The 19,392-nt window shown below is 49.2% G+C and overlaps 1 protein-coding gene across 2 annotated transcripts in view; it reads left to right on the top strand.

Moving 5' to 3' along the window:
• Positions 1-19,392, top strand: part of TCF7L1 (transcription factor 7 like 1) — a 103,517-nt gene that overhangs the window by 73,425 nt on the left and 10,700 nt on the right. For both annotated transcript variants that reach the window (XM_084615071.1, XM_084615072.1), the window contains 3 exons: positions 7,717-7,800; positions 11,731-11,863; positions 13,590-13,692. In XM_084615071.1, the coding sequence (XP_084471197.1) occupies positions 7,717-7,800; positions 11,731-11,863; positions 13,590-13,692 (320 nt within the window). The remainder of the gene's footprint in view (positions 1-7,716; positions 7,801-11,730; positions 11,864-13,589; positions 13,693-19,392) is intronic.

Below are 19,392 nucleotides of genomic sequence, written 5' to 3'. Positions count from 1 at the left end.
TCAATACTGTTCCTTTTATCAACAAAACATGTAATCTCTTTAAAAACAAGTTAGTTTGTTAAAATCTGTTTTCCATAAACCGATGTTGATTGACATTAGTTATATTACTCTCCTTTCATTCTTGATTAATCGAGTCCCATATCAGCTGCTCCATTATTTTATCCAGGATCAATGTTAGGCTGACAGGTTACCCAGGTTATCCCATTTACCCTTTGAAAATATTGGCCCAATATCAGCGCTCTTCAGTCTTCTAGACCTTCCCCAGTGTTCCAAGACTTATTAAAAGTCATTAATGGTCCAGAACACTCCTTGGGAAGCTCTTTTAAACTCTTGGATGCAAGTAATCTGAATCTACCAATTTTAAAATGTGTAACTTTAGTAGCTGCTAACACCCTCCTTAGCTACTGTTGGAATGGAAAATATATCATCATATTATATAAATACATGGTTTGTTTTTCCCCCAAATACAGGACAGAAATATTATTGAACACTTTTGCTTTTTCTACATTATTATTCCCAATTCTACCATTTCCATCTTTGGGGTTCTTTTTGCTTCTGATATATTTTTTAAAAACTCCTTATTGTCCTTAACTCTGCTAACCATACATTTCTCCTTGTGTCTTTTTCTTCCATTACAAATTTTCTACAATTCCTAGTTTCCAATTTATATTCCTTGCTATCAACTTCCCCTTTTGTCACACATTGTTTTTTTTATTTGTTACATATTGTTGTTTTTTATTTATTTTGTATTCCTGCTTTCACTTCCCTTTTAAGTCAGGCAGTTTAAAAAAAACAACAAAAACATCGAGGGATTATGGCTTTGGGGACATTTAGAAAAATATTCTTAAGAAGTTCCCAATTATCACTGACATTCTTCTCTTTAAATTTTTTTTCTCCCATCTGATTTGGCTCATAATTGTTTTCAGCTTGTGAAATTGGCCCTTCCAAAGCATCGTGTGCATGCATGCTGACTTGCTCTATCGCAGAGCCTCGGGGGAGAGTGAGAGACCAGAGTCCCAGCACCGAGGCAGCTGAGCCGGCCCGAGGGCACCAAAAGCGCCCCAAGACGGTGCTTTTGTGTGTGCAGGAATGCTGTTTGAGTGCTGACAACTCGATGCAGAGGCACTGGGCCCCTGTCAGCCAGCCCCACCGCAGCACATGAAATCCCATGCTAGGAACCTCACGTTTCTGACATCACCCTCCCAGCAGGTGGCAGCAGAAGCAGAGAGAAGGGATGGTGGCCGGGGATTATTGGCCCTTGGGGGAGATCAGCTTTGTGGGTGCATCATGGCGGAGGAGTGGGGCTGCAGCTGGGGTGTAAGAACATCAGCACAGAGAACTATGGTGGCTCATCAGAACACAGCTCCTCTGTTTTCCTTCGCCCCCACAGCACTTCTTCCCTATTGCACCACGTACAAGTCGAAATCCCCCACGTGTGTTCCCCAGACCACACCCAAAATAGAGCACAGTATTCTGCTCTCCCTTCCAGATTAGCCAGATGTCCTGTCAACACAACGCTTCTCCCTGCGCATCCCCACTCACCACGCTGGCTGCTCCTCCTCCGTGTTCGCCTGTGAAACGCTGTTCTGGAGCAATATATGGATGAGCGTTTTGTCGAGGAGGAAGGGAGGTCTGGCAGGTTGGCAGGGATGAGTGTGCTAAGGAATGGAGCAATGGAGGGGACGTTCAGGAGCAGTGCAGCTCTGCGGGGGTGGGGGCAGGAAGGTGGCATGGGGAACGTGAAGCTCTGTCCAGTGGCGTAGCTAGGAGTGGAAATTTGGGTGGGCCCCGACTCTCGGATAGACGGGCAATGACAGACGGCGCTAGCTCAGCTTCTCCGCTGACGCCACGCCCGTTTCCGAGCCCTGGTGCCCCCAGGCACAGGGCTTCACCTGCCGGGCTGGGCACGCGCATGGGGCGGCTCAGAACCCGGCAAGGCAGAGCTGCCGGAGCGTGGCTTTCTGAAGGGCGAGCGCAGAGCTCTGTCCTGGATTTCAGGGGCCCAAGGGACGCTGCGGGCTGCTGTGGCAGCCCTACACCCCTGCTCAGATTTGGGTGGGCCTGGCTGCTAAGCGGGTGGGGCGTGGCCATGCCCCTGACTCTGTGCCCATATGTAGCCACCCCTGTTGATGCACTGTTGTGCTTATGGTAAGAACTGGGAAATTCAGCCCAGAAAAGGTCGTTTGCTCGCAGTTAAGGCTGTTGAGAGGCACATCCTAGCCCCAGGCGTGGTGAAAACCAATGAAATCTCACCAGCTATGGACACGATTCACCCGACACGCTACACTGCCACCTCCACGTACTGGTCTGGCCACGTCGCGTCCCCGGGAGCCACACAGGCCTTCTCCCCATACTCACCCCATGCGTGCTGTCTTAACCCCACTGCAGACGTCCCTACTGATCGATTCGGGCCTGAAGGAATGTCCCAGGCACGAGCAAACCAAGCCCTTCTTCCTGCTCGCTCTCCAGCCACTACAACACGTGCTTACAAATTCCCAGCAATAACCTCTCCTCACTCGCCCTGTCCCACCACCGGGCTGCAGTCCAGCGCCAGCTCCCGTGTAGAGAGCAGAGCAAAGCAATAGACCGTGCACGGCTGTCTCGTTACGATGTGGGTGGAGCTCGGGTTGTGAGTAGGAGGGAGGAGACGTGTGGGTGTCAAGGAAGGGGAAAGCAGGGTGTCGTGTGTAGGAGTGAGTGCCTTGGAACATACTCCATGTGTTGGTAGCTCAAGTGCACGTCCCACCAAACTGTGGAGGGTTGTGTTAAAGATCAAACTGGGGCTACAGCGCTCAGAATCTGCCTGTCTAACCCAGGGGCGGCCAACCTGGGGCTCCGGACCCGCACGCGGCTCTTCAGACGTTAACATGCGGCTCCTTGTCCAGGCACCGACTCCGGGGCTGGACCTAAAGGCGCCAACTTTCCAATGTGCCGGGGGGTTGCTCACTGCTCTGGCTCTGCCACTAGGCCCTGCCCCAACCCCGTCCCGACCCCTCGCCTGAGCCTGCCATGCCCTCGCTCCTGCCCTTCCCTTCCCTTCCCTCCCACCCCCGAGCCTCCTGCACACCACAAAACAGCTGATGGGGAGGGAGGGGGAGGCGCTGATCGACGGGGCTGCCGGTGAGTGGGACGGGGCTGCTGTTGTATTACTGTGGCTCTTTGGCAATGTACATTAGTAAATTCTGGCTCCTTCTCAGGCTCAGGTTGGCCACCCCTGGTCTAAAGTATTTATCCATAGTATCGGAGCACCTCACAGCCTTTAATGGATCTAGCTTCTGTGACAGGGTCGGGCCAGATGGCTATAGGAGAGTTATAGAAGGCAGATATATTAGCCCCAGGCTAAGTAGGTCCCTTTTCCCTGGGTAAGGTAACAGGGAAGGTTCCAGAACAATCAGGAACCTTCTGGAGACCATTAAGACAGGCTGATTAGGACACCTGCAGCCAATCAAGAAGCTGCTAGAATCAATTAAGGCAGGCTAGTCAGGGCACCTGGGTTTTAAAAAGGAGCTCACTTCAGTTTGTGGTGTGCATGTGAGGAGTTGGGAGTAAGAGGCACTAGGAGCTGAGAGCGAGAACACGGACTGTTGGAGGACTGAGGTGTACAAGCATTATCAGACACCAGAAGGGAGGTCCTATGGTGAGGATAAAGAAGGTGTTGGGAGGAGGCCAGGGGGAAGTAGCCCAGGGAGTTGTCGCTGTCGCAGAGCTGTTCCAGGAGGCACTCTAGACAGCTGCATTCCACAGGGCCCTGGGCTGGAGCCCGGAGTAGAGGGCAGGCCCGGGTTCCCCCCAAATCCTCCCAACTCCTGGTCAGACACAGGAGTCGTCGACCTGGACTGTGGGTTCAGAAAAATGGCCAAGCTGAGGGCTGCCGTGAAGCTCCAAGGCGAGCAAATCCGCCAATAGGTGCAAGACCCACCAAGGTAGAGCAGGAACTTTGTCACACTTCATAACACCCCCGAGAGGTAGGGGAATGCTGTTCCCTTTGGGCAGGTGGGGAACTGAAGCACAGAGAGATTAAGTGATTTGCCCAGGGTCACCCGGGAAGTCTGTGGTGAAGTAGAGTCTTGAACCCAAGTCTCCCAACTCCTAGGATAGCCACTAAACATTGGGCCATCCTCCTCCTTGGAAATGAAGTGGCATCTGCACAGAAAACAGGAGACCTTGGCAGAGTGTTTGGATTTATGATCTATTCTTCTCTAATCTCTTTCTCTGCCGTCCCTGGGACAAACTGTGTTCTATCAGCTAAACCAAACAAGTGAGGAATGCCAGAGCCCATTCCAGAGCGCGAGCCCGCTGGTTCAGGTGGCCTTGTGAGAGATCAGCCGAGCCCTTCTTCCTAGAGGCAGATTGATCACAGGGTTGTTTGTGCAGGGAGCCTGCTTCCTAGCCTCATGGGTCCAGGGGATGGACGTTTACTTGATCAGGCATGTCAGGTGAGAGCCTGCTTTGCAGGGAGAGCTGGAGCCGTGTGACGGGCGAGAATCCCGCATGCACCTAAGACCAGCTGAAGTGAGTGAGGACCTTTCAGGCTGTGCTGGGGGGACCGGCCCATGGCATGCTGCCTTCTCTTGGAGGCCACAAACCCAGAGAGAGCGAGGGAGGGCATCAGCAGGGAGAGCATGCAGCATTCAGGGCGGTGTTTCTCCAATCTGCGCGGCACGGCACTGACCCTGCTGTTGGTAATGCCTGCCCGGCAGGTGCTCCGCCAGACACACAATCAGGGGTTTGCTCCTGTACACTCAGGCCACAAGCGTCTGTCCTGCTGCAGTCTTCACTGTTTGGCCGAACACCCGCCCGGAACAGCTGGACGCCTGCCACAGCAGAGTGGCAGCTGCCCTCAGTCCCCAGAGCCCTGGGGAGAGAGGGTCAAGCAGCAGTATCACAAAGAGCAATTATTATTAGGACTTGGAAGTGATCCTGGAAATAGTTTTGGCTCTTGAGTCCTCTCGCCCTGCGGGGGCTGCTGTGAGAGCTAGGTGGTAACGCACAGCCAGAATAGTGACTACTCCAGGGACCACTCGTGAACAGCCCAGTCCATTCATAAAAAACTCTGTGTTGCTAATTCTCGTCTACTACTTTGTGTTTGTACAGCACCTAGCACAATAGGGTTGGCCCTTAGACACAGCCGTAATAAGCATGTTGCAGTTCTTATGATGACTGGTGTTTTTCTTAAAGCCTCAACTTCTGGAGTCATGTGAATACATAAGAATCTCCATTTTGAGGTGGTGGTTGTTTGTTTTTTTAGAAATAAGTTTCTGGCTCTCCTGGTTGGTGAGAAAATCTTGAAAATGTGACCCCAGTGCACCCTAAGACTCAAAAAAACAAAAAAAAAAAGTACCCACCCAGAAGGCAAATAAATAGAGCCTAAAATGCATTATCTTAAAATTTCATGATTTTTAAGCCAATCTCATGATGGGGTGGGTGTGGCTGCTGATGACTCATGATTTTATAACATTTGGGATTGGCTGTGCTAGAGCTGGTGTGGCCTAGTGGACAGACCACTGGACTGGGACTCAGGAAACCGGGGTTCTGCTCCTGGCCTGCTGAGTGGATTGGGCAACTCACTCCTCTGCTCCATGCCTCAGTTTCCCCATCTGTAAAATAGGGATAATGACGCTGACTTCCTTTGTAAAGCGCTTTTCGGTCTACTGATGAAGAGCACTCTAGAAGAGTAAAGGGTTACTAGTAGTAGTTTTTAATCAGGTACAAAAAACAAGTAAGTTGTAATCGTGGTCTGCGTGGACAACTTGCAAAAAGAGGGAAAGGGTTGACTAAAAGAACGAGCGAAGCAATAGCTTTGCTGGTTGTAGTTTGATGTGCTAGGATGCCATGCCCCTGCTTTGTTCCCGCCTCAGAGCCAGGCAGCTCCTTTCTAGGGGGGATCCTTCGTACAGCGATTTAACAGCACCACCCCATTCAGCGTCGCTCCCCCAGAGAAGGAAGAGGCGGGCAGGGAATGAAGCAAGAGCGGCCAGGCTGCCGGAGCTTCTGCACAGGCTGGTGCAGCTGCATCATCCTCTACTGGGGGTGTCTCTTATTCAAATTCTCTGTGTTTTAGCACTGACCATGTGCCCCACCCTAGGCAATACGCAAAGCCAGGCCTTGCCCTGCAGCGGTCCCAGGCTGAAAGATCTCAGTCTAAACTCCTCCTTCCGCCTGAGCCAATGAGCTGTCTGCTGCCTGGCTGGACTTGGCTCTAGACCCTAGGCTGGGATCCCGCAGGTCCTGCAGGACCCCCTGCCATAATAGCAGGAGCAGGTAAAATGTACTTCCTTGTGAGCAGGATTGGGTAGGCAAAAACCCCATACTGAGGTAATTTGCGTGAAAACACTAAATCTCTCGTCAGTTTGTCATAAGTAGAATTTCAGCGATTGGAAAGCCAGTTTTTCTTTTTTTAAATTAGAGTTTTAATACTTAAATTTAGGCGAGAGATTGGAAGAGATTTGGTGTCCCTTATAACAGGAGTTAAAGTAGTTTTTTATATGGTTTAAACAAAATTTGTTTTATTCTTTTAGTGGTAAAAATTGTGTCTGAATTCCATGTGTGTGTGTGTATGTATGTATTAACTGAGTGTTTGGGGTTTTTTTAGTAGCATGGGGGAATCTCTCTCTCTTGTGGGATTTATGAGATCTAAGGTTTTTGCGGGTCAGACTAAAAATGCAAGAAACAACGCAGGAGCGGGTGGGAATGGGATTTAAAAAAATAGTCCTGCAGAGGACTCTGCTTGAGTCCCTGAGACACAATCCCAGTGTCTTCGAGGAGCCAGCGTGGCAAGATCCCACGGGAACACAGTCTCCTTGACCATTCGCTCAGTCCTGCTGGAGGATGCCTGAGCCTTCACGACCTCCTGCAGAACTCCGCCAAGTGTGTCGTGCGCTGCTGAGCAGAGGGTCCCCTCCACGGCACTTCCGTGGTCGCCAGCCAGATTTTCAGGGAGCGGGGTTGTGTGCAGATTTTACAGGCTGCCCTTAAATGCATCAGTCTTAAATGGCGATGGGGTAGTTGGGAGGATTGTGAAACAGTTTCTCAGACGTGGGAATTGGGGTCTGTGCTGTATATGGCTCCATGGTGCATGGAGACCTGGGACTCCAGTACGGTACATGAGAACGTAACTGGTAGGGTGGTTCACACTGGACCTGTAGATCCTGTCTGCCCCGGGGTGGCAAGAGCTTAGCTAATCACAGCCTATTACTGAAGAGCAGGAGGTTCTGGAATGATCCGCTAGGGGGAACTTGTTGCTGGCAGATTGAGATAAGGGAGCACGCTGAGTTCCCATGTCCAAGTACATGCCGCTCCTCGCTGGGACCCTTTCCAGACCTTCAGCAGGGTGGCTGAGTCAATGATTGGCGGGGGCGAGGAGGGTTTGGGTGAGAGAAGTGTATCACCCTAGTGCACAATGCTGAGGCCTCGCAGCTGCTCCTAGCTGAGCTGGCTAAGAGACGCTCACAGACTCACAATTCCTCAAGGCCTGCTGTGGTTAGAGCTGGCTGTTTGTGACTATAGTTTGGCATTACTATATTATTGTAACCCTCCACTGACCTTGGAAGTGAATGACCAGAGCAGGGGCACAGGCCCTGCAGTATCAGAATTGTTTTAAATACCAAACTTCTGACATGTCCCACAACTCCCTCTTGTGAACACAGCTGGGCTTCGGGGAGTCCCCTTTCCTCACAGAGATGTTGTTTCATCCTTTTAAATCTGGGTTTCTTCCAGTACCTGCAGATGAAGTGGCCGCTTCTTGACGTTCCGGCTGGTGCTACGCTGAAAGACAGCAGATCTCCATCGCCCGCACACTTAGTAAGTGCTTGTCTGCTTGATTGTACTCTAACCTTCCTGAACAGTTTTGGCTGGAGGATTCCCTGCATGCATTTTCTAGACAGTTTGCTTTTTCTTCTTGCAGCTGCACCTGGTCCACCTGACCAGGCACAAATCACAGGCAGAATCTCCACCCATCACTTGCCCCCAGTTTGGTCTCTGTCGTTATCCCCCAGACCGTGCAAACCTTCCTGAAACCACATCATAAAGAGCAAAATTTTAAATGAGGGTAATTAACCAGAGGAACAATCATTTATGGATGTGGAATCTCTTTAGTCTCTAAGGTGCCACAAGTCCTCCTTTTCTTTTTGCGGATACAGACTAACACGGCTGCTACTCTGAAACCTTTCTAAAACATGTGCTCTAGTTCATCCAGGAGTTCTTGGGCTGGATGCCGAGATAGCTGGGTGACATTCTTTGACCTGTGCCCTACGGGAGGTCAGATCAGATGACTGTGAAGGTCCCTTCTGGTCTTAGAATCTGTGAATATGTCAAACAGGAAGTGAAAATGTCAGCATCAGTTCTGAGTGACAGGAGAAAAGGAGAGACCAGGCAAGTGAGGTAATCTCTCTTCTGCTCTGTGGAGCTTGAAAGCTTGTCTCTTTCACCAGCAGAAGTTGGTCCAGTAAAAGATATGGCCTCACCCACCTTATCTCTCTCATATCCTGGGACCAATATGGCTACAAGACTGCAGACAACAGAAGAGGAGAAAGAAGAGGTTTCTGTGGGTGCCTACAGCTGGTGCAGTACCCAGTGATCAGCCTGGGTCACAGATAAAGGCAGATGAAGGGTTGCAATGACACATTAAGGATGACGCTTTCAAATCTGTGCACCTAAAATTAGGCACCTAAATAAGAGGCCTGGTTTTCAGCTGGCGAGAGCACAATTCCCACTGCCTTTAGTGGAGGCTGTGTGTGCTCCAAGCCCTGGAGAATCAGGCCAGTTTTATGCTGGTGCTGAAGTATTGTGTGAGTTCAAGGTGTCTTACCTTCAGGCATCCGAGTTATGAGCATTTTGGCGCAAGGTCAGTGGTCCTTAGACCCTTGGGGATAGTAGGCAGATGGGTTCCCATGTGTTAATGCTTGGGGTGGAGTGGCATAAACTGCATTCCCAGACAGTCTCTTCTGTGGAGTCTCCCAGCACTTAGCAAGGCTCTAAGGTTCTGTGTGTCTGTCCCTCCATCTTAGGAGCTGCCAAGCCCAGGCCAAATACTAATCACTGGTAGTGGCTGCAAAATAATTTTTTGTAATTATTCTTGGGCCTTATTTTGCTGTTTTATGCTGCAGGAAGAGGCCTGGGCGGGTTTGGTGGTGGTTCTTAAACTCTCGGCATTGTATCGATTTGGTCTCTCCCAGTTTTGCTGAAGAATTTTGTTGTGAGGCATCAGATCTTTCTTCTGAACTCTCCCCTGTTCTTTGAAAGCCGAGGGTTCTGAAATTAACAACGACGTTTTTTCCTCCGAAGTTGTTCATTAAACATTGGAACAAAGTAGAGGTTAACAAAAACAAGTAAAACCCCAAGAGTTTTAATCAGTCTACCTAAAAATGCAACTGCAGGGTTGAAGCCATGATCCCTTGGACTAAGGGTTGAATTCTCCAAAGGCAAATAAGAAGGGTATTTCCTAATGCCTCTCAATTGGTCGGCTTCCAGTTTCCTTTCTTCTGCGAGGTCGCAATTTCACTAATTCTCCAGTGGCTATCAAGTCTTCCAGGGCAGACAAGACTTGTATTTCCAATGTAAAAAGCAAGCAGGAAAAAAAGAAATCTTTTAGGCATTCTATAAGTATCGTAACGGAGTTAAAAAGGACCCAAGCCCTGGTTAAATTTTTCTTTTGCTGGTGACCTTTTAAGGAGCGTTCAGAATAATTTTCTTAGGGAGGAAGCCAAGAGGGAATACAGAAATACCCATCTCTATTTGTTCTGGAGAATCCAGCCCTTCCTCCAAGAGATGGCTGTTTCAGTCCTGCAGCTGGACAGACTCACCTGGTGCCTGAGGCTGTTCGGTTCGCTCTGTGCTGTGAGAGTTCATGATTCAAAACCTGTCACTGGAAACCTCCGTGCACACAAGTGATTAGATACTCTGGTATTTCGGTCAGCTTCCCCCCATCCCACGCAGTGTTTTCACTGGTCCCCTTCTCATCCCCATCCCCTGCCAGCCCTCATTTATTCTATCTTTTATCGTTAAGGTTGCAAAACTGCTGTCGTTATAACCCCTGGTTCCCACTCGCTGTGAGCTCTGCAAAGCGTTTGCCTCTGGGCCTGGCGTTTTCCAGGGTTGGCCGCTGCCCAAAGTGAATTTTTCATTCTTGTACGTTTGAGTAAAATCCCTCGAGGCGTGTTGAGTTCTAGGAGATTGACTAACGTCACACTTCTCTGCAGGCTACAGGGGAAGGGTCACGCCTGAAACCTGAGAACTTGGCCTGGACGTAGATCTCCTGTGAGATAGAGCAGGACTGGGCTGAAAAGAATTGCTTTAGATTGAACAGAGATGCCCCCTCGACAACTCCATCCCGCGCACGTGCAGGAGAGGATGGGCTGGGGCGCATGTGCCAGCTAGTGGAGTGTTGGCAAGCTTTGTGGATGCAGCATCTGAATTCGTAAGCTCCACCAGCCCACAGTGAATTGCACTGAGTGCAGAATGAACAGCTGTTTGCCTTGTGGCCAAGTGGCATACGTATGCACCCGGAGCGAGCAGCTCCTGGCCTGCAGGGCCCAAGTGCAACATCTGGAGAGCAGAGGTGGCGAGCTGGGAGGAGCAGAGAGAGGGAACTACCTACAGAGGAGGCATAGGAAGACGTTGTGGAGTAGACCACTGAATTAACATCCCTGACTGCCGCTTGAGGGAGCCAGTCTCATGGCGGAGGGGCATCTAGGTGGGATGGACCTCTTTGCGACCACGCTAGTGGAGGCTGATGATTCCTCACGCACCGAGGGGCTGCTCCAGGGGAGGGGGACACAGTTGGAACTAGACAAGTTCATGGCGGATAGGTCCATCAAAGGCTATTAGCCAGGATGGGCAGGGATGGTGTTTCCCAGAAGCTGGGAATGAGCAACAGGATGGATCACTTGATGTTACCCGTTCTGTTCATTCCCGCTGGGGCACCTGGAATTGGCCACTGTCGGAAGACAGGATACTGGGCTAGATGGACCTTTGGTCTGACCCAGTCTGGCTGTTATGGTGGGAGATGCAGAGAGGCCAGTGTGATCGGGGAGTGGATCAGGAATGCAGACAGCTGGGGGGGGGGGGGTGATGGTGAGAACTGTTCGGTGACGCGCCTGCTGGTGTGAAGATGGTGTGGATGGCACAAGGCATCTAGACTGTGGAGATCTCCGGCTGTGTGAGATCTGGGGTTGGTGTAACTTTAGAAACGGAGGACCTGATGTGCCAGAGAACTGAGTTTGTGAAGGGAGGTGACCTCCAGAGCACCCCACGGTATCTCTTTACCAAAACATAGTGAACATTCCAGGAGGACGTGAGGAGAGGAGCTGTGCTGTGAGAGGGAGTGGAGTCTCTTAGAGATGAAACCGTCTGAGTGCAGCGGGGGATTCTGGTGGGTGTAGCAGCAGTGATTCTGGGATGCGTCAACCCTGCAGCTAAACTGCAGTCAGCAAGGGTAACGTTCTCAAAAGCACCCAAGACCCATTTTCAAAAGTGGCTTTGCCACGGAGGAGCCTAAATCTCATTGAGAGTCCATGGGACTCGGACACCTAAACGTCTAATTCACCTTTGGAAATGGGACGGAGCCGTCTTTGATAATTTTACCCTAAATCGCTGTTGGACGGGGGACTTAGCCTCCTAAGTCACTTGGGTCCTTTTGAAATTTGTACCCGGATCCTGCTCTTCTGTTTCCTTCTGCAGAGGGTTATGCATTTATTTTTCAAGTCCAAATGCTTTCTTCCTTTTCTCTTGCAGTCGAACAAAGTACCCGTGGTGCAGCACGCACATCACATGCACCCGCTGACCCCACTCATCACGTACAGCAGCGACCACTTCTCCCCCGGCTCGCCTCCTTCCCACCTCTCGCCAGAGATCGACCCAAAGACGGGTGAGCTGTCGGGGCACAGAAGCTGGCATGTAAGGCGGTTCCCAGAGTGAGTCGGTCAGACACAGGGACAGATGGGGCAGAGTACTTTAGGATACGAGCAAGGACCATAGAAATGTTTGAGCGGTTTCCCTTCCAGATTTGAGACTTCGCTGCAGAGGCTTTTTGCCTTTCCTAACTCTTGCAATGCCACCTGGTACTAACTGTCTGACTCAGGGACGATCGTCCCCAGTGAGCTTCTGCTGGATCAGATTTTAAAGGGAAGCCCACCAAATCCCACAAGCTACACAAAAGGGATCTGTGGTCCTGGCTCTGCTGACGTTAAAGCAGCAGTGGGCCGTGGGAGATGCGAGACCCAGCTTGCCTGAGGACGCAGAGAAGCTTGACATACGTGGTAGGGGATGTACCTGTTGGCTGGGTTAGCCATGAAGATCGCAAGTCACCAAGCCATCCTGGCACAAGTGTTTATTTCTGGGTCAAGCACTTCCCATTCAGAGAGGATCCAGCCTAGTCATGTCATTCCCGGAAGGCTGCCCATGCCTCACTGGACACAGCATGGGCAGCCTTCATCAGCCAATGTGCACATGAAGGTGTTTGACCTGCCATTTGAGGGACCAGCTGTTAATTCGGCGGTTCCACGGCTAGATTGCTTGGCCTGACACAGCCTTTCTACTGGAAGTGGTACACATGCTTCCACGCCCAGCTTTCCTCTGCTTCTCCTCACCCTGTCAGGAAACGCACCCAATGAAGGAGTTGAGTTGGAGCAGCAGTATGCAGGCCAACCACCTGCAGGATGTTGGCCAAAACACACAGCTAGCGTCAGACAGGGAGCCGACAGCCTGGGACGGTTTTTACCATCAGACCCTTATCCGTTCTCTTTGGAGAACATCTGGTCTGTTTCCTGGTGACAGTACAAAGGGGATATGCCGTTCAGCTCAAAGCACTCTCTGTGGACAAGTGATGGTCCTTTGTCTCTTTACCAGAAGAGCGGCAGTACGTTTCAGATGTGGGAGTACCCACAAGTGCCCTCTCCTCTGACGGCTGCAAAACCAGGGCAGTAGGATTTTCCCTGCTGCCATCTCGCCCACACATCGGGCTTGCTTGCCCATTGTGGGGTACTGCACCCTCCCTGCTTCCTTCACACCCAGGAGGAGCCTGATTCTGCATCTTGTCCAGGGCAGGGCTTGTAAAGCCCTGGCTGTGGCCATGGGGCTTCTTGTTTGTGTAGAAATCAGCAAGTTCTGCGGTAACGGAGAGCTCACACCCTCTGAACCGATGTACTTCCCATGCCCACGGCTTTCCCTGGCCCCTGATAACCAGCACAAGGCAGGCAGTGCGGGGAGGGAGGGCAAAGTGCGTAGTAGCTTTGAGTCTCAGGTCCTGGTTGGGCAGCATTAAAGGTTGTTATGTGTGTATAAGGGGGTGGTCTTTCCTCCTTCTGCAGTGAGCTCAGTGCTCAGCCATCCTGCCTGGAAGGCCCCTTTGGGAAGAACATCTCCCCGTGTTGAGTAGATTGCCAGGAAATAACAGCTCAGATTACCAGGACTAGCCAGGAAGAAATATCGTGCCATGGTGTGGGAGCATGCACACCCATTTATAGAGCACTGAACGTAGGGACAAGGTCCTGGGGAGGTAGTGCAAGAGTGCGAGCCTCCTAGCCTGACAGCTGTGACCCCGGGATGCCATTACGGTGATTTAATGCCTGCTTTTTTCTTCTCCCCCACCTTAGGAATTCCACGACCACCTCACCCTTCAGAACTGTCTCCTTATTACCCGCTGTCTCCTGGCGCTGTTGGCCAAATCCCTCATGCACTGGGCTGGCTGGTACCACAGTAAGGATCAACCTTTCCCTTCCTCGCTCCTCCTGCTTGTCACCTACAGTGTCAGATTTCCCTCTGCGAGCATAGAATTCTGCACCTTGCCAGCTGACTGAATTGGAATTGCTGCTAAAGCTGGACCCTTCCCAGCTCCATGCTGTTGTTCCTTGGGCCTGCCATGGGTTGGACGAGTTTCCACACACTTCGAGCGTCCGCTGAGTTCCCCCTCACCTCCACAATCATGATTTTTTTTTTTTAAATATTACAGACAAAAACTATGTTAACTTATAGTTCCTGTGGAGAGTACCTGAGTCATTTAGGATCAAATACCTTACAGGGCTCTTGTGGGTAGTCCCCAAACCAGCATGAGAAACCCAGGAAATACCAACTTTATCTTAAAAGAAATCCGAGCATGTTAAGGTCTGGAAATGCAGATAGGATATTCAAACAACCTTAACTCTGCCCTGAAGTACACCATGTGATAGAATCATAGAATATCAGGGTTGGAAGCGACCTCAGGAGGTCATCTAGTCCAACCCCCTGCTCAAAGCAGGACCAGTCCCCAACTAAATCATCCCAGCCAGGGCTTTGTCAAGCCGAGCCTTAAAAACCTCAAAGGAAGGAGATTCCAGCACCTCCCTAGGTAACCCATTCCAGTGCTTCACCACCCTCCTAGTGAAACAGTGTTTCCTAATATCCAACCTAAACCTCCCCCACTGTAACTGGAGACCATTACTCCTTGTTCTGTCATCTGCCACCACTGAGAACAGCCGAGCTCCATCCTCTTTGGATCTCCCTTTCAGGTAATTGAAGGCTGCTATCAAATCCCCCCTCACTTTTCTCTTTTGCAGACTAAACAATCCCAGTTCCCTCAGCCTCTCCTCATAAGTCATGTGCCCCAGCCCCCTAATTATTTTCGTTGCCCTCTGCTGGACTCGCTCCAGTTTGTCCACATCCTTCCTGTAGTGGGGGGTCCAAAACTGGACGCAGTTCTCCAGATGTGGTCTCACCAGTACCAAATAGAGGGGAATAATCACTTCCCTCAGTCTGCTGCCAGTGTACCTACTAATGCAGCCCAATATGCCATTAGCCTTCTTGGCAACAAGGGCACACCACTGACTCATATCCAGCTTCTCATCCACTGTAATCCCTAGGTCCTTTTCTACAGAACTACTGCTTAGCCAGTCTATCCCCAGCCTGTAGCGGTGCATGGGATTCTTCCGTCCTAAGTGCAGGACTCTGCACTTGTCCTTGTTGAACCTCATCAGATTTCTTTTGGTCCAATCCTCCCATTTGTCTAGGGCGCTCTGGACCCTATCCCTACCTTCCAGTGTATCTACCTCTCCTCCCAACTTAGTGTCATCTGCGAAATTGCTGAGGGTGCAATCCATCCCATCATCCAGATCGTTTAGGAAGATGCTGAATAAAATGGGCCCCAGGAACCACCCCAGGGCACTCTGCTTGATACTGGCTGCCATCTAGACATCGATCTGTTGATCACTACTCATTGAGCCCAACGATCTAGCCAGCTTTCTGCCCACTTTTTAGTCCATTCATCCAGTCTATAGTTTTTTAACTTGCTGGTAAGAATACTGTGGGAGACCGTGTCAAAAGCTTTGCTAAAGTTAAGATACATCATGTCCACCACTTCCCCATTTCCACGAAGCCAGTTATCTCATCATAGAAGGCAATCAAGTTGGTCAGGCATGACTTTCCCTTGGTGAATCCATGTTGACTGTTCCTGATCACCTTCCTCTCCTCCAAGTGCTTCAAAATGGATTCCTTGAGGACCTGCTCCATGATTTTTCCAGGGACTGAGGTGAGGCTGACTGGCCTGTAGTTCCCTGGATTCTCCGTCTTCCCTTTTTTAAAGATGGGCGCTATATTTGCCTTTTTCCAATCATCTGGGACCTCCCCCGATCACCACGAGTTTTCAAAGATAATGGCCAATGGCTGTCCAATCACATCCGCCAACTCCCTCAGCACCCTCGGATGCATTAGATCCAGACCCATGGACTTGTGCATGTCCAGGTTTTCTAAATAGTCCTTAACCTGTTCTTTCACCACTGAGGGCTGCTCACATTCTCCCCATGCTGTGCTGCCCAGTGCAGCAGTCTGGGAGCTGACCTTGTCTGTGAAGATGGAGGCAAAAAAAGCATTGAGTACTTCAGCTTTTTCCACATCATCTGTCACTAGGTTGCCTCCCCTATTCTGTAAGGGGCCCACACTTTCCCTGACCACCTTCTTGTTGCCAACATACCTGTAGAAATCCTTCTTGTTGTTCTTCACATCCCTTGCTAGCTGCAACTCCAATTGTGCTTTGTCCTCCCTGATTACATCCCTGCATGCTCGAGCAATATTTTTATACAAAGCTGTTGCCAAACTGGATCAGCCTTGTGGTCCATCTAGTCCGGCATCTTGTCTGTAACTGTGACCAGCACCAGATGCATTACAGGAAGGTGCATGAGACCCTACAGTAGGCAGTTTTGGGATAACCTCCCCCCACCCCCGTGTAGTCCCTAATTGTTAAAGAATGGGTTAAAACTGAAGCCTAAGATTACTATCCCTCCCAAGATATTTGTATAATTAATTATTCTAACGCTGGTTTCTCTTGTTACTCATTTATATGCCCAATCCTGTTTTCTGTCTTGCTAAATTCTTGGCCTTGAAGACTTCCCATGGTAATGAGTTCCACAGGCTAATCACATGTGGGAAAAGTATTCCCTTTTATCAGTTCTAAATTGTCCACCTTTCTGTTTTATTGAACTGTCCCCTGGCTCTTACATTATGAGGTTGGAAGGACAGTTGCTGCCAGTCTCCCTTCTAGATCAGTCATGATTTTATATGGTTTTATCCTGTCCCCTCTTATTCATCTCCCTTCTAAGGGAAACAACTCCAATAATTTCTTAGCGACTAACCAATTTATTTGAGCATAAGCTTTCGTGAGCTACAGCTCACTTCATCGGATGTGCATCTGATGAAGTGAGCTGCAGCTCACGAAAGCTTATGCTCAAATAAATTGGTTAGTCTCTAAATTGCCACTAGTCCTCCTTTTTCTTTTTGCGAATACAGACTAACACGGCTGCTACTCTGAAACCAATAATTTCTCTCTCTCTCTTCGTAGGAGAGGTTTTCCCAAGCCCTTAATTTTTCTCCTCACCCTTCTCTGAACCCCTCTAGTTCTGCAACTTCCTTTCTTAGATGGGGTGCCCAGTGCTGCACACAGGATCCAGATCCCATTAGTTTCTGTAATGGCTTTATAGTATTCTCCATCCCATTCCCTGTGCAGCCCTAACACCCTGGTTACTTGCGTGACTGCAGCTGCACCTGGAGCAGAGCTCTCCATTGCGTTACACACACCGAGACCCAGGGTCCTTTTCTGAGTTGATACAGAACTCTGTACGGTGTATTAAAGTGTTGCCTTTCAATGAGTATTACTTTGCATTTATCAATACTGAACATAATCTGCCATCTTGTTGCCCAGTCACCTCAATCTGAAGCTCCTCACAGTCCTGTCTGGATTTAACCAAACCGAATAACTTTGTCATCTACAGATTTTACCCCCTCACTGTTCACCCCCTTTTCCTGACCATTAATAAATACATTAAACAAAACTGGCCCTGATACAGGGCCTTGTGGCCCCAGCTTTTCACCTTTTTTTGGTCCACTTATTCCTACTATTTCTCCTGCTAGTTTTTGATCCATGTCAATTTAGCTTCTGTAGTAGCCTCTTGAGAGACTTTGTCAAAGCCCTTTTCAAAAAGTCTAAAGAAATGTCGTCTTCCCCTTTATCCCCTCCTTCATCGACACATTTAGAGAATTGCAACAAAATAGTGAGACACAATTTTCTCTCAGAGAAGCCATGTTGGTTAGACCCTAGCATATCACGCTCTTCCACATTTTATTGTTCTGTTTTTAATTATTCTTTCAACAAATTTACCAGGTACAGCTGTATGGCCGACAGGTCTGTTATTCCCCAGATCACCCGTAGAACCTTTTTACAATGTAGGTATAACATTTACAGCCTTCCAGTCCTCTGGTACAGTAGCTGCTTTTAATGAGAGATTGCTTATCTTTGCTAGCAGCTCATTCACTTCTTACTTGAACTCCTTCAGAACTCTCGCATGGACCATCTGGGTCTGGTGACTTCATGCTTCTTAAACTATCAGTTTATTCCAGCACCTCTGCTTCTGCCACCTTAGTCACTAATAGCACCTCATCCTTATTACCAGGCAAGAACGGGACCAGGATGGGGGTATCTCCAACTTTGACACAAAACAGTCATTTAGCTTCTCAGCAATGCCCTTATCTTCCTTAATTGTGCTTTTGAAACCCTGATGATCTGGCAAATCCACCGGTCCTCTTATAGGCTTTCTGTAAAGTAAATGCTTCTGATTTACTTACAGAATTTCTAGTATTTGATCTTTATACCTTCAGTGCTCTGCTTTTTTAAATACATTTTAACCCTCCTTCTTCTATATTGCCTCCTGTAACCTCCGTGATGATGCATTTTAGTATCTGCGATTCCGTATTGGATTAAATTGATATTAAAAGACACACTAGATTTTTTTTCTTCTTCCTTATTGTGTCCTACAGGGCGGAATACAGTTGTGTGGGAGCCCTGTGCATTTCTATACCGTAAAATGTTTGGTTTTCTGTTAAATTTAGCCTTACATTGGACTTTTGGGGTGTTTAGAGTGCTTGTTTTTGTGTTAATTACAACAGCCCTGTAATGTATTTTACCGTGAATTGCTAATAGCAGATACGCTTAACCGTGACTCCCTCCTAACTTATTAAAAATTACATCCCTGAACCCGAACCAGGAACCCAAAATAACATTTCCATGTGACAGTTCGAATGATTTGAAGATGTACAGCATCAGCCTTCCCGATATGGAAGTAAACTTCCAGGGGAAGAGTCTCGGACATGCTGTTGCTACCTTAGGCTGTTCTGGAGCAGCACAAAGCAGCCTGGGCATATAGGCCAGGTAAGCTGGCTTTACGGCAGCTTTGCATCACCAGAGCACCTGGGAAGGAACAGAACTGTTTCTTCTCCCCCCACACACACACTTGAAGAATTACTTCCTTTTGAAATGGCCACATCCAGCGACATCAAGGACCCATGCTGCCCTCAGTTAAGATGCCCTCTTTTAGAAATGGCCACCACTTCCCAGTGTTGCCAGTAGGAGTGAAGCCATCATGTCTTTGGGGAGAAAGTAGAACCCCTTTGTTGTGGGTGTCAGGAGGAGGAAATGAGCAGGTGGCTAGAGGCAGGAGTCGTCCTTGCTAAGGGCAGTCTGTGGCCTTGGTCCCATAGGAACAATGTGAGATGGTTGCCATTTGGAGAAAGGCATTTTCAGAGCGGGGGCAGCCTTTTGTCTCGGTCCCATTGAGAACACTAAGAGAGGGATAGCATTTTGCGAAAGACCAGTTCTTTGTGGAATGAAGTAGAACGTTATTCTTCAGCCTCTGCTGAAAAAGAAACTTTCCATTGTGGAGAATCATGGCAAAAAATGATCACAAACCCTAAACAAGATTTCAGTGAGTTTTAACTGTGCGGGAGGTTTGAAGAGTCGTGTTGTTTTATTGTGAAGATAATTCAAGAGATACTCAAAAAGGACTAAGGGACCTTCAGTTCTTAAAAGACCCATTTTAAAGTTGTCTTGAACTCAAAAAATTAATGGATTTACTTGTAAATTCTCAGAAAACATATTCT

This window comes from Lepidochelys olivacea, assembly GCF_965140295.1.
Source record: "Lepidochelys olivacea isolate rLepOli2 genome assembly, chromosome: 26".
NCBI lineage: Eukaryota > Metazoa > Chordata > Testudines > Cheloniidae > Lepidochelys > Lepidochelys olivacea.
Note: the sequence above shows the minus strand (reverse complement) of the source record. Positions and strands in the feature narration are given on the sequence as shown.